Source organism: Cylas formicarius, unplaced genomic scaffold (genome assembly GCF_029955315.1).
Source record: "Cylas formicarius isolate icCylForm1 unplaced genomic scaffold, icCylForm1.1 PGA_scaffold_12__32_contigs__length_19106922, whole genome shotgun sequence".
Lineage (NCBI taxonomy): Eukaryota > Metazoa > Arthropoda > Insecta > Coleoptera > Brentidae > Cylas > Cylas formicarius.
The window spans coordinates 10,628,494-10,642,473 of NW_026844225.1; the positions used below are offsets into that span (position 1 = coordinate 10,628,494).

Sequence of the window (13,980 nt, forward strand, 5' to 3'; positions counted from 1 at the left end):
ATGTTGTTTACATGATTCCATGTAACGACTGTGGTGTGTATTTGGGTCAGACAAGTCAATACCTCAAAAGCAGAATAAATGGTCACAAATATGCAAAAAAATACTACTGCGCTGAAGAGTCACTGTACGGAGATGAAACTTTTCCATTAATTTTGATAGGGTTAAGATCTTAAAAAGCGAAAACAACACAAAAAAACGGGAAATATTGGAAATGATCGAAGTCCAAAAAACAAAAATGCTGCAAACTCAAAAACAGACATCAAAAACGTAAGCAAAATATATTGCAATATCCTGAAACAATAATTTTAATAAGTTTATTAACGGTTGAATTAACAATAAAATTTTGTCTTTTCTAAACTAATAACACGTATTACCGTTGCCCTTCCTTCGAGTCTCGCCAAAAAAAAACAAAAAAACCCGATCGTATCTCCGATCCGTTTAGTTTGTATCTCGTCGGTCCCGACGGATAATGTCGACTTTATTTTTAATGGTGTTTTTGAGCACTTTTGTTATACACAGACCTAAAACCCAAGAATCAAAAAGAATATATATATATATATATATATATATATATATATATATATATATATATATATATATATATATATATATATATATATATATATATATATATATATATATATACATACACGTGAACAGAATGAACGACAGATTGCCAAAAATGACAAACAACGATATATCAGTCAGAAGAAGGTGCAGAGGAAGAGCACCGAGAAATGAATTCTGGATATCCTCACCAGGAAAATTTTTGGTAGAACAAGCTGGCGAAACTGCATTGAAAGAGAAAGAAGACGAAGAACTATTAAATTAGTTAAAACGAGAGTTTGAAAGTGGAATTAAAAATAAAAAACTTTGAGCGTTGTATTTGTTATAAGGTAAAAAAAAATTAATTTGCAAAAGCTACTTTATAAAAGTATAGCATAGGGTTGAGCTAAAGTACACAAAGACACCTAGATTAAGAGGAACTTTACGAAATTTCTAGACCTCTTATAGCGTTTGATTGCACAAGTATATAATATATAAACGTAAGATATTGAGCTCTGGTGATAGAGATTTAAGATCCTTTGTTCAATGAATACTTGAGTGCATTCGACGCTTGGACTTTTGCTACACAAAGTGTAAGCGAATTCTGTGAAATGAGAGAAACTTTAAAAAGTTCGCTCGTGAAGCGTTAGAGTATCGCAGATCAAATAAGTTGAATTACGTCAAACTTTAATTGTATTTCCTCTGCAATGTAACGTCGGGGGCTTTTCCTTCAAACCCAACAAAACGCGAAAAATTGATTTATTTTTGAGATACGGCCAATAATAGGTCCCAGTTTGTTCATTTGTATTTACTGGATACTTTGCCTAGAGAGGCATTCCCGGAGAAAAAGCGGGCAGATCGTCTTTTTATTCCCCCACCCGGGGGAGAAATAAAATAAACGGGTAACTTCTAAAGTTGCTCAGAATATCGCTCTGCACGTTTAAACACGATGCCTTAAGAGTTTGTAGATGCGAATTCGGGAACAACTCTATCATAATATAATTTATACTAAGAATATATTTTCCGGCGACATTGGACAAGCTTAACGTTCGATAAAAGACAAAATACTGGACACTTCATACGAGTGAGCATAAATTGCTGTACTCTCAATCAAATTACATTCTTTAAATATGCTCTTTTTCAACCAGTACATTGTAACAATCACAGTTGTGTATTATTTACAAAGAACTTGAATAAATGAAATACTTATTGACAAAATGCAATTAGATCGAAACCTCTTTTTGATGCCAGATAATTTTTACACACCCTTTATATCATGTTTAAAATTAACCTAATATCCAATTAGGTTTTACGTACAGAATAAACAGATATATTTTAACAAAATCTCAAAAGTGATAAGAATAATAATCTTAAATGAAAAAAAAATACAAAGAAGAGTGGATTATTTCCTATTATTATTATTTAGACAAATACTTCTGGATTCCTCCCACACTTGCCACTGTTGTCCTTCTTTACATTCAAAACATCACTGACATATCAAAAGTTCTAAAGTAGTATATCGTCAAAACCAGATTTACCACTTGTCCAAAAATCTCTTCGAGCCGTCAAAGACAAAATTACATTTGAGATGCCAGGAGTTTACAACATTCCAAGCCTATGCGGCAACGAATATTTTGTAGAGACCGGACGAAAAATATCAACTAGGCTCAAAGAACATGAAAGAGCCCTAAGACTAAAATTCTATTCGATAAAACTAAAATTCTTGTAGGTAATCCATTTTTCTACCAACGAAAAATCCGAGAGTCAATAGAAATCTATAAACAATATAACAATCTTAACCCCGACTCAGGTCTTTACCTTTCACCGATATAGGAATCAGTCATCCCAGAGGTTCAGTCAAGCTCTGAAGAAGCCAACAGGATGATTGGAGAAACGTCAGCAAGTTCGATTCATTCATAATCGACGCAGGAGGAATTCAGAAGATTTGTAAATAGTAAAATTGGACTAGCGACCAGGAAGGCAAGGGTGTTTCGTTTCTCTTGATTTTCTAATAATTTTAGGACATAGTGGACCTAGCTTACCATCCTAAAAATGAAACAACAGAAAAAGTAAGAACGCAACTACAGCGGCCAAATGAGTTTTATATGCAGACTTCGCTTTTTAGTTTTAGAGAAAGAACGTTATTTTTTTACCCATTTCGAGTGCCAAAAATGGTGAACGGGCGACAACAATAGGAACCATCGGAAATACATGTGGGACTAAGAAAATGAATGAGTATAAACGGAACTCATGTAGAACTTGCTTGAAGGTTTCAGTAGAGGACTACCCGTTGCCAAGCGTGGATCAGTCTAACCTTAATACTGTGTACATTAAAAAAATAAAGATAATGGAAGTTCGACAACATCAAAATTGCAAAAGACTTACCAACTCCTAAGTCGCAAACCTAATGGATAGTCTATTACCTCTCTTAAGAACTTTTCCATAATGACCAAAAACTGATCCCATTTCGATGAGTAAATTTTCTTACCAATGTTAAATTGTTATCAAAAATCGCATTATTGTTAGTTAAAAGTAGGTAGCAGCAGCAAAAACTTAAAAACTTATTAACCAGTACTCCCAATCCAACACTGAAACGATTGTGTGGCTTCTTGTACTACGGCAACAATTTATCAATCGATATATCATCAGCTGTCTACATTACAGAATATCCTGCTGAGCACTTTGACGCTGACAATATTGCAGAGACCGCAGTGACAATATCAGCGACACATACGGATAATTTCGGGAATTTTGGTTGACCAATTAATATTCGTATGTCGGAAAATTGAAAGGTTAGTATTGTAGCAAATACTAAAACAAAACCTGCATGTGAATACCGACTGCCTATCAGAAACAAGCGCCCATGAATTTTTTAAAAAGCGGGTGAGCTGGAGAGTGGATTTCGTACTATTGTTGCAACGTTGCGATGCAATTTCCGGATGTAATTTCCACGTGAACGTAGACAGAATTCTACTTTGATCTGGTCACATTTTCCCAAATATTGTCCGGTATTAATATAGGAAGTATTTTTAATTAAATGCAACTGTGATCTCTTCCGCGCGGATGTTGGTCGTCTGTATTTTGCATTGTTCTTCAAAAACGCGTCGCACAAATTACAATATTGTATATTGTATGCCAAACAATACAAAACGCGAAATAGCAGCGAATAGTTGGGTTACTTTCGATTACGTTATTCTACGAAATATTAAATGTTGAAGACATATTTTTTAATATTACCAGTGAAGTTCGATTTTTGATACTTTTAAATAACAAATACAAAAAAATTATAAGTTTCTTTATATTTTTAATCATTAATTAAGAATAGTCGGGTTAATGATGACGTATATTTTTGATTAAAGTGTGGATAGTTCTTCATTGAATCAACTATAAACAAAACTAATTTGCCAAAAATTCAGTCAAGGCAAACGGAAGCTTATGACTACGTCTTTTCGCTTAGCATATATCGCTTAAAATTCGTGAACTAGGGTGAGTTAATATGGAGGGTCACCAAAACTAACCAAATTATTAATCTAAGGGGCTGATTATTTTATCTGATAACCACTCCAGGAGCACATGGTCTAGTCGTCTCCTTTTTGTATATGCAAACCCAACTATGGAATGTGGAATTTTTCTCCCATTGTGCTGCTAAAGCTTTTTAGTTATTATTTATGCATTTTTTTTTTTTCGTTTCGGAAGTCAACTGAAAGAATATCAGTTATACTTCGTCTTTGGTTCAGTTTATTATATTGAATTATTATATTGAAAATGTATATAGGTTTATTATTATTATAACAGTATGCAATAATGTATAGGTCAACCTCCCATACCGACGCTACTTTATTTATATCTTATAACAAAGGGTGTGAAATCGAAAAACTGCACCGCTTCTTTGTATTTATTAAAAATCTTTCCTAAACGTGAAGCCCAACCAACAAGTAGGACATAGCAAAAGAATAATCTATGAAAGAAATACGGAAAGAAAATCAATAAATGGGACAGAATGAAATGTTTAATAATTTTAGTTGATGGAACTTCGCTGCTATTATGATAAAAAAGAAATAAAAATTGCGACTGCATTGAGAATGTAGGCGATAATTTAAAATATTTGAGTATAAGCAACAATATGTTATTGTAGTGTACGAATGACGTGAAAATATTGTACTTCATTGCTAGATAATCAATACATAATAAATAATAATAAATAACATAATAATATATAGTAAATAATAAATACGTAATTGGTTCCAAACTACTCCATAACTTTAATGGATTTAGTCATGGATGCTCGTAGAAATCTACATTTTAGTTGTTTTTTAATTAAATTATTAACGAACCCCTTGCCTCTATTCGGCAGCGATTAATATTTTGTTATAACGTACAAAATTTAAATATTAGAAGTACTATTTAACTTACAATGCGCCACCTTTTCGGATAACGCAGTGCGTTGTTACAATTCAATACCCAAACACTGTTTAAGTCTCAATGTTAAAACTTTCAAATGCACATATAAAAAATTATGTTAAATTCGGTTAAAACTAACAGTAATATTTTCATATTTTTTTATTTCATTTAATTTATTATTATTATTAATTGTTATTATTATTAATTTTTTTTAATCGGTACTGACCCTGAAAAGCTTAAATTTTTGTTAAATGTTCAGTTGAGTAGCTTTTAGACTAGACTGCGCAGGAGTTGTCGTGATAAATTCATTGCAATACACTTTTGTTGATGATACATTACACAATAAAAGGCATTTGTTATAATAATAATAATTATTATTAATTTAGTTTAAAGAATAAATGGAAGTTATTGTTCCGTCAGTTCATTCTGTAAGATTTTAATATTTTTTTCTGTTTTTTCTTTATTATAAAAGTTGTAGCTATAGGGAGCCCTGTCCCTTACCTCCTAGAAAAAATTGCAACGAGGCAGTTTTTAACTTAGCAGAATTTTTAATATTCTGTTATGTCAATTGTTTCACGGTGCAATTAGAATTTATTTTCGAAATAAGTGTAATGTAATCGTTCAGTTCATGTGCTAATCGCGTGTTGTTAGTCGCAAGGCATCTCCTCAATTCATCATGAATAAATAGGTTTATAGGAAACTGATATTAAGATTTCGCCATATGTTATTTATGAAAATATTTCACAATAATGACCAGAAGCAGTCACATCCTTATCGATAATGCTATAATAAGGAGAACCAATTCGAAAAGTTGTGTAAAATTATGTAAATTTAATTTTGTGATTAATCAAAAACCATATATAAGAGAGAGAATGTATATTGAGAAGTTCACAGTTAATCATACTTACAGAAATTTTTCAAAAACTGCGAGTTTATTAATAAGGGCAAATTATCCAAAATTTACCAAAAGCAAAACAATCGAAACGCCGACAGTAAACAAGGCAAAATTGAAAATCTAATCGCGAACAAGCGAAACAATTAAAAAAGTCCGATCCCCGCCCTTCTTCAAAAATTATTAATCATAAAACGCTCTGCTGAGAAAACAGTAATGAAGTGCCAAATTTATTACTCGTTTAAGACCGCAAAAATTATGTTTTGCCACGCCACCATGGGACCAAAATTTTAACGTCCACTGCAAAATTTTCTTCGCTGTCGGTTTTTTTCCACCCCCAATTCAACCCGACGGTTGTCTCTGAGTTAGGTCGTATCCGATTGCAAACAAAGGAAAATTCCTGATTTATAAGCAAAATTATAAACAAATGTAATTAATAATTAATCAAAGTTTTTCAAAAGATACTAAGCGACGAATTATTTTTTTTTAAATGGGACCATATTTTGTGATTGCATTTTTGCGTTTTTTTTTCGTAACCCACTGGGAATTCATACTTTTTCATGTTATGTTCTATATATTACATTAATTAATTCACACGGTACCTACAATTGAGCGAAAACTACAACTACTTTTCTATTTTAAATTTAATCAAAGATTTTGAAAATTCCCACAAAAATTTAAAAAAATTAACTTAATTGATTAAACTAATATTAACGAAATCGTTTCTAAAATAAACCACAAAAATCAATCCTATGCTCAAAATAAATGAAGGCTTATCGCTGAGTTTTTCTCCTCTGTACTCTAATATAAGCTTTAAAATTCACTATAATTATTCACTGTATATTTCGCCTCAACGAACAAAACTTTAGTTAACTTAACGTTCTTCTTTCCAACTAAATACTGGTATTATGCTATCGGAATGTGATTTTGATGATGATAACTACCCCACACCTGACACCAAAAAACTTACCATTGGTTAATTTTGTAAAAAATAGATTACTGATTTATTAATTGCGCATAAACGAAATTTCTAATTGCCATTTCAATATTTAAAAATCTGAACAGCAGCAACCGCTTTGCGGTTCCATCTGGCCGTCTTTGTCACGTATTTAAACTTTACGATGCACGTGTACATCATTAAATAACCCTTACAGGTCCACCTCGCGATTTACTTAGTTGTCGAACACGTTAAATGATTCCACCCCTGTTTTATTTCGGACGTAAGTGTTTCCGTTAAGAAATAAAAGTGGCGTACTGCAAAACACTTGTAAAATCTAACATATCCTGGTGTTGAAAAATTTTTTTTTTTTTTAAATCATCAAAAATAGAATTTATGCTAGGGTTTTTCCTATAAATAAAACAATTTCCTACTCTCAAAATGGCTTTTACTATTCTCCTTATTTAATTAGCCATTTCAGCTTTTTGTAGAAGTACCCTAAGGCTGAAGGAAAATGCACAAAATGTAGATGTGACACGAGAAAAAATTAATAATGGAAAAAGCAGCTGCAATTAGCTTTCAAGCATTCCAATTATTAATAGGAAAAAATAATATGTAGGTAGAGTGACTTTATTTTTATTTTAATGTAATAAAGCATTCATTAAAACTCAAAGTCTTCATTTTCCAGTAATTATAATTAACTAATAACTGAGGATTTTTAATTTAATTCATGAAAAAATCATATACAGGTAAATATAAAGCTTTATTTCCAAAAGACTTGAATTGCGAATGTTGGCATATTGTCGTACAAGTGTCAAAAAAAAAAGAAATATAAATGCATATGTAAAGTTTTCTGGGTAAGTATTAAGGCAACAATTTTTTCAGTGTAGTGTTTTAAATAAGTGAAAACCGCACCTCACCTTAATGTCTTTATCCTACCCTAAAATATGAATTCAAAAACTAAAAAAGCATTTCCACGGGTTATTATTCGTGTCTAATATGGGTAACTTCATATCGTAAAATTACTCTGTCCTACTGTGGCGTATTTATTACACTAAGAATGTCTTAGGAAGTTAAGAGAAATAATTTATTGTATACACTTCCCTCAATATATATTTTTTTCACCATCCAATAAGAAACGTAAGTGATTGGTGAGTTCTTGCAATATATACAGAATTCATATGGCCACTCTCTAATAATCTGTCCTTTAATATAAACAAATGCAAGCACATAAAAAATTTGAAATATCCAATTAACTTTGCATTAAGTATGAGATTTGATCAACATTTTTTAAGCATAGTCATCAAGTTTTCAGTAAAAGAAAACAATATTAATATTACTTTACTTAGGGCAAAATTAGAATATGGTAGCATTTCGTTGGGCCCCCTTCTATGCAAAATATACTCAGATGGTAGAAAAAATTAAAAAAATATATTTGTTTACTTTACCAACATCATAATGTGAAGAAAGCAACTTAATAAAGTATAACTTACGGTTTGTGTACAATAGAAAAATTCTAAATAACGTGTACAAGATTTTCAATAACTTAACTAGTGAGTATAAAGCGGGTTTAAATATAAATAATTTAATAATAATATTTAAAATTAAAGAATAAAAAAGGAGTCCAGAATAGTAGGTTTAGTATTAGTTAAGGCTTATTATTAGTTACGCAACTTTGGAATTGTGTCTAAGCTTTCTAAAGTTTGCTGTCTGAAGTTGTTGGCTTTGCTGGTACAGCCGGTATAAATATAATGCGATTTAAATAACGTTTTAAATCAATCGATTTTAATGCTGATTTTGCGAGTGTACGCGATCGCCCTTGAAATCAAAACGATGAAATCCGCAATTATCGATCGACTAGTCATCGAAAGAAAACAAATTTGTGATTTAAATAATTATACGGATCGTAAATATTTCGCTGAAATAACGGCGGGAATGACACGATTGCGCAACACGAGATCCATAGAAGTGAAGGCGCAAGTCCGCACTTCTCAGAGGGTGAACTGTCGGTTTATTGGGGACGGCAAGTATCTCTGGCAATGTGATATAAAGCTGCCGTACACGGACGTACTCCGTCAGATGGTTTCGATACGTGCGTACGAATTCGAACTCCCGACGACTCTCATCAATCTTTATCGAGATTTTTTTTTTATACATATATATGGCCCACAGACAAAGTGACCGTTGAAAACATTTAAATCGACAATTTTCAGAACTTAATAACTTAGTTTTGTGTGTTTCCGGTGTTTAATAATAAATAGTCCACGTTTTCGGTGTTAGACTTAAGTAAGTGTAAACTTGAGAACTTATAAATATAAACGATAAATAAATGATGGGTGTTATATGTTTGCACTTGGCAATTGCTTTGGTTGGGTTGATGTGGACTTTCGCGCAAGATGATACCCATCCGAGATTTTACGGTAAGTTCGAGCCTTTTCCGCCCTTTAATTCCCCGTTCTTCGTTCTATCGCGCTATGGTTTCCGTAGGGTTAGTCCTCGAATGAGGGAAATATAATTGGAAACTGCGTGCCGGGCGTTTGGAATGAAACGTGGGTAAAAGCCTTTTTGATTTTTAGATTTCGCGCGTCTTTCTATTTATACCAAAGTCTCGCAACCCGAACGCCAAACGCTGTTATAAAATAGAGGAAAAACTTTACCACAAATTAAATAGGCAATTTTACTTCAACTTTTTTATTGTTGCAGATTTTTCTTCAATTATTCTGCAAAATTCATAATTTTAATTATTAAATTAATAATTATTCGAAAATGAAATCCGTTTTCTACTAATGTTAATATTAAAATATTGTTCTTCTAATTGGTGTTACACATGTGATGGAAAAAAAAACAAACGCTGTTATAAAATAGAGGAAAAACTTTACCACAAATTAAATACGCAATTTTACTTCAACTTTTTTGTTGCTGCAGATTTTTCTTCAATTATTCCGCAAAATTTTTAATTTTAATTTTAAATTTTAATTAATAAATGAAAAATTATTCGACAATAAAATCCGTTTTCTACTAATAATAATATTAAAATTATTGTTCTACTAATTGGTGTTTTACGTGTGATGGAAAAAAAACAAACACTGTTATAAAATAGAAGAAAAACTTTACCACAAATTAAATAAACTTTTTTGTTGTTGCAGATTTTTCTTCAGTTATTCTGCAAAATTTATAATTTTAATTTTAAATTATAATTCGGAGATTCAAATGTTAATTATTAAATTAGGAATTATTCGCAAATAAAATCCGTTTTCTACTAATGTTAATGTTAAGATATTGTTCTACTAAATGGTGTTTCACGTGTGACGGAAAAAATATATTAAATGCAGAAAAAGCATTAAATTAACAGTCTACCAGTCTCTCACGAATTCGTTTATAAAAATCCAATAATCCACCATTACTTCAATTGCATCCACATTTTTAGATGGTGACGCAAATTTTAGCAATCAATTTCCTACACTTTTATATTGTCAAAATGTTAGAAAGAAGTAATTTTTGTAAAACTTCGAGTTAATCTAATGGAAGAAAGCGATTTTTCCCCATGTTGTCTAGTGTCCTTTCAAGAATGAATTTTTACTTTTTGCACAAGTTACATTTGATTTCCGAATGTTTCGCCATCTTGTTTAGGTATATGGCTTCCTATAAAATCGTAATAAAATCAGTCTATACTTAGAGTGTCGAGTTCTAAGCTCGTCAAGCATGATACGATGACATTGTGAAGAGAAATGGCGCCTATGAGTTGGATTGTGACACTTTCCAAGCCTCACGCGTGAGATGAACTGGCAGGCCTTTGGAAACCACAATTAAGAACATCTCAATAGACCCTGGGGTTCGGTTTTCATATTAAACTACCATCAATTTTCTTTTGAGAAAAAATGCTAAATCTCGGCGAATCGTCCTTAAACTTAACAACGGATACCATTTAAATCACCAGGTTAACTTTTCTTCTAAATAATTTTTTTTTTCAAAAATGTCTATGTATTCATCATATTAATTATTATTTTACTACGTAGTTTCGTGGAATTCTATTATTTATTAGCTTGTCTACACCTTCTTCTATTACTTATTTATAGTGTCAGTCCTCGCTCGATATTTCGAATTCTTGACACCATCTTTAATTTCACGCAATTTCAAGCGCATTGTTTTTAAATAGTCAGTTTTCAGTAATCTACTTTCTAAATAACAGTTTTCGAAAAAAATTACTGATTTTCGAGTGTGCTTATTTTTTTATTAATTTCGTCATGAAAATAAGATCCCAAAGTTGGATGGCTTTTCATATTCAAAAAGCCTTTTCGTAAACTTTCTATATGCAGTTTAATTAATGTTTGTTCAACACTTGCATAATTTCCTTGAATACCCATGTTAATTACAAAATGTGTTCGTGATGTCCTACCCCGATATTAATTATCTAAAAGAATTCGGATATTTTCAAAGTTAAATGAAAATTTAATGGAAATATGTAGGGCTAAAAGCCAATCTGATAACTAGAAAATCACGTCGACCGTAGAAAGACTCCCTATAATAAAGAAGGCATTACCCCTCTGTTTTGGCACAACAGCTCGTAATGTTAAAATCAATATTTTGCAGGAAAATTATAGAAGAAACGGAGCAAAATGAAAGAATGTTTTACATACGGTTATACGTTTTAAAATTTTTACCGGAATATTGACGACAGCTAGTAACATAAATTTTATTTAATTAAATTAATTAAATTTAATTAAAGGCAACCTCGTCCGTTTCGAAATAAGTGAATAAATTTTTAATTACGTGATATAACACCGTAATTATATGAACACCCCCTTACAAAACGTTAGTCCCCAAGGCAATAATATTTTAAGTATTTTTGTTATGTTGTTGAATGAGATAACAACATACAATAAAGAAAGCATCTTAAATACGTAATTTTCTTTCTGCAACGTGATTAAATTTATAAAAAAATATAAAAATTTCCCCATTTAAAGCGACACCACCCGAACTGCTGATCAAGGATCTACTTTACGTAAAAATGACTGAGACATATATTTTTTAATTTACAGACCCCTTTAGTACAAAAAATTAAAAAAAAAAACAATAAAAAAAGTTCCTTCATGGAAACAAAAATAAAAATAAGACCTTATCACTGTGTATCCTACAAACGAAGGTTTTGCAGACCCCGTTTATATAAATTTTTCGTTCGTTCTTTAAAGTTATTGCATAAATTTTAACATACTTTTAACGCCCTGTATCTTTTAATTCGTAATAAGAGATATTGATAATTTTGATGAAATGATATCGAAGAATCTCTATCCAAAGCGATATAATATTATTATTGCTGTAAAAAAATAATAAAAATATAAAATTCATGGCTGGTATTATTCCGTTATATGGCAAAAAACAATGTTAATATTTTGCTTTCATTTTATTGATTCTAGAAATTTCCGATCAGACCTGGGGCGAAGATACTCATCTTCCTTTTCTTATCTTAAAGAGTCCACAACATTTAGGCTTTTCGTTTCTACAATATATGAATACGACTTACTGCATTCACAAGGCGCTCTTGATTAACGTTTCGGGTCTGGTTTTCGTTAAAGCACTCCTTTTCCTCCGCTCCGGACTTGAAAACTGTTTCGATGTTATGTCCTTTCGCTATTCGCCTGATATTTTCTGGAATACCTTTTGCATATGAAATCGTTAAGGATGAGAGTGTGATTTCGACATGGTGCGTGTTGGTTATCGATATACATATGTGCTGATGGCTCCAGTAGGTCTACTCACTAGGGCGTCTAGAAACGACACACAAAAGTTTCTATCTTGATCAATGGTAGAATTAAAGGACCACAATCAGCAATCGATCAGGTGCCGATAATGACTAGATAACGATATTTTCAAAGGGAAATGTCAACATCTTGTAGCACATTCAAACTTAATTTTATTTTCATAAGTAATGTAATGTACATTCTACGAGAATATTGAAATTTTTGTCAAAAATGGAGGTCAATGAGGTCTATCGGCGTGTGAATTGTTCAACTTTAGACTTATTAGTTCGTAAGCCGCCATTTTCTTGAGTGCAATAGCCATATGTAATTTTGGCAAGCTTGCCAAATGTAGGTGCACAAATTTTTGTTGAATGTTTTTTCTAGAATTAAACTTAGACCTTATTTCGAGCGAAAATATGCTTCCATGGTCCCAAACCATCAAAAATATAGCAAAAAAAATATTTTCTTAATAGATGCGCCGCGGATTATAACTCTTTATTAAACGAGCCGCAATTATTTTTTCATTTTCATCGGTGTACGTTATTTCGATGCTCCCTGCTTAACTTTCTTCAGAAGGGGTCAGGACAAAACGCTTAAAGCGTAGTCAAGGGCAAAAGAAAATCTTTACGTTAAGGGTAGACCGAATTCGGTCGCATAAAATCGGGATAAACGCGAGTAAATATTTAACCTCTCCCTTCCAACTCTCGCTTTTAAAGTGCAGAATAAAAACTACCTCCCACTATATCCGTTTCGAAACACCATAGATTGAATAGAAAATCTCCCAGAATATTCTTGGATAACCCTAAATAACATTTCTGAGCTATACTTTTTCGGGTTTTCATATTTTCGCCAGGAATATCTGACATGTCAAGAGGGATGACATCAGAATTAATTATCACACATCACACCCATTTGAAAAAAATATCGATATCGAAAGCTAGAAAGTTGTCACATATGATAGATGTCTAAGATATACTGTTTTTTAATGCCAACTTTATTAATGGAGGACGACTTAATTTAGAAATTTTTACTTTAAAAAAGATGATGACAAAGGAAAAAACAATAATTTTAAAACAGATTTTTCGAAAATGTAAAAAATATGTACGTGGATTAGAGCCTTAATATGATAGTTAAAGGCCTATTGAATTCTTAACCACGGCAGCCGTTCATTCATTTGTAGTATCCAGAAATAACTTGGGATATTAAATAGGCAATGTTCTACTTCGTAACGGAATCGATAATCGATATCGAAATTCAAAACAAGTTTCGCTTATTTGTTTCCTTGTGGGTAAAATAAAATTCACTTAGAACCATAAGAACTTTTATAACGAAAAAATGGTAAAAAATAAATAAGCAAATAAATAAAAATATAGTGATATGGTAGTTCTGAAAATATTATTGAATGTGTAATAAAATTTTTTGCAAGATATAAAAATGGTGGACATCGTCATTTTTGCCCAAAAAAA

At 31.5% G+C, this 13,980-nt stretch overlaps 1 protein-coding gene across 3 annotated transcripts in view; it reads left to right on the forward strand.

The window, feature by feature from the left end:
- Window positions 1-8,828: 8,828 nt before the first annotated feature.
- The window catches only part of LOC132708575 (tyrosine-protein phosphatase 99A), a 455,230-nt gene continuing 450,078 nt past the window's right edge, over window positions 8,829-13,980 (forward strand). For all 3 annotated transcript variants that reach the window (XM_060680970.1, XM_060680971.1, XM_060680969.1), the window contains exon 1: window positions 8,829-9,196. In XM_060680970.1, coding sequence (XP_060536953.1) covers window positions 9,106-9,196 — 91 coding nt within the window. In that variant the 5' untranslated portion in view covers window positions 8,829-9,105. The remainder of the gene's footprint in view (window positions 9,197-13,980) is intronic.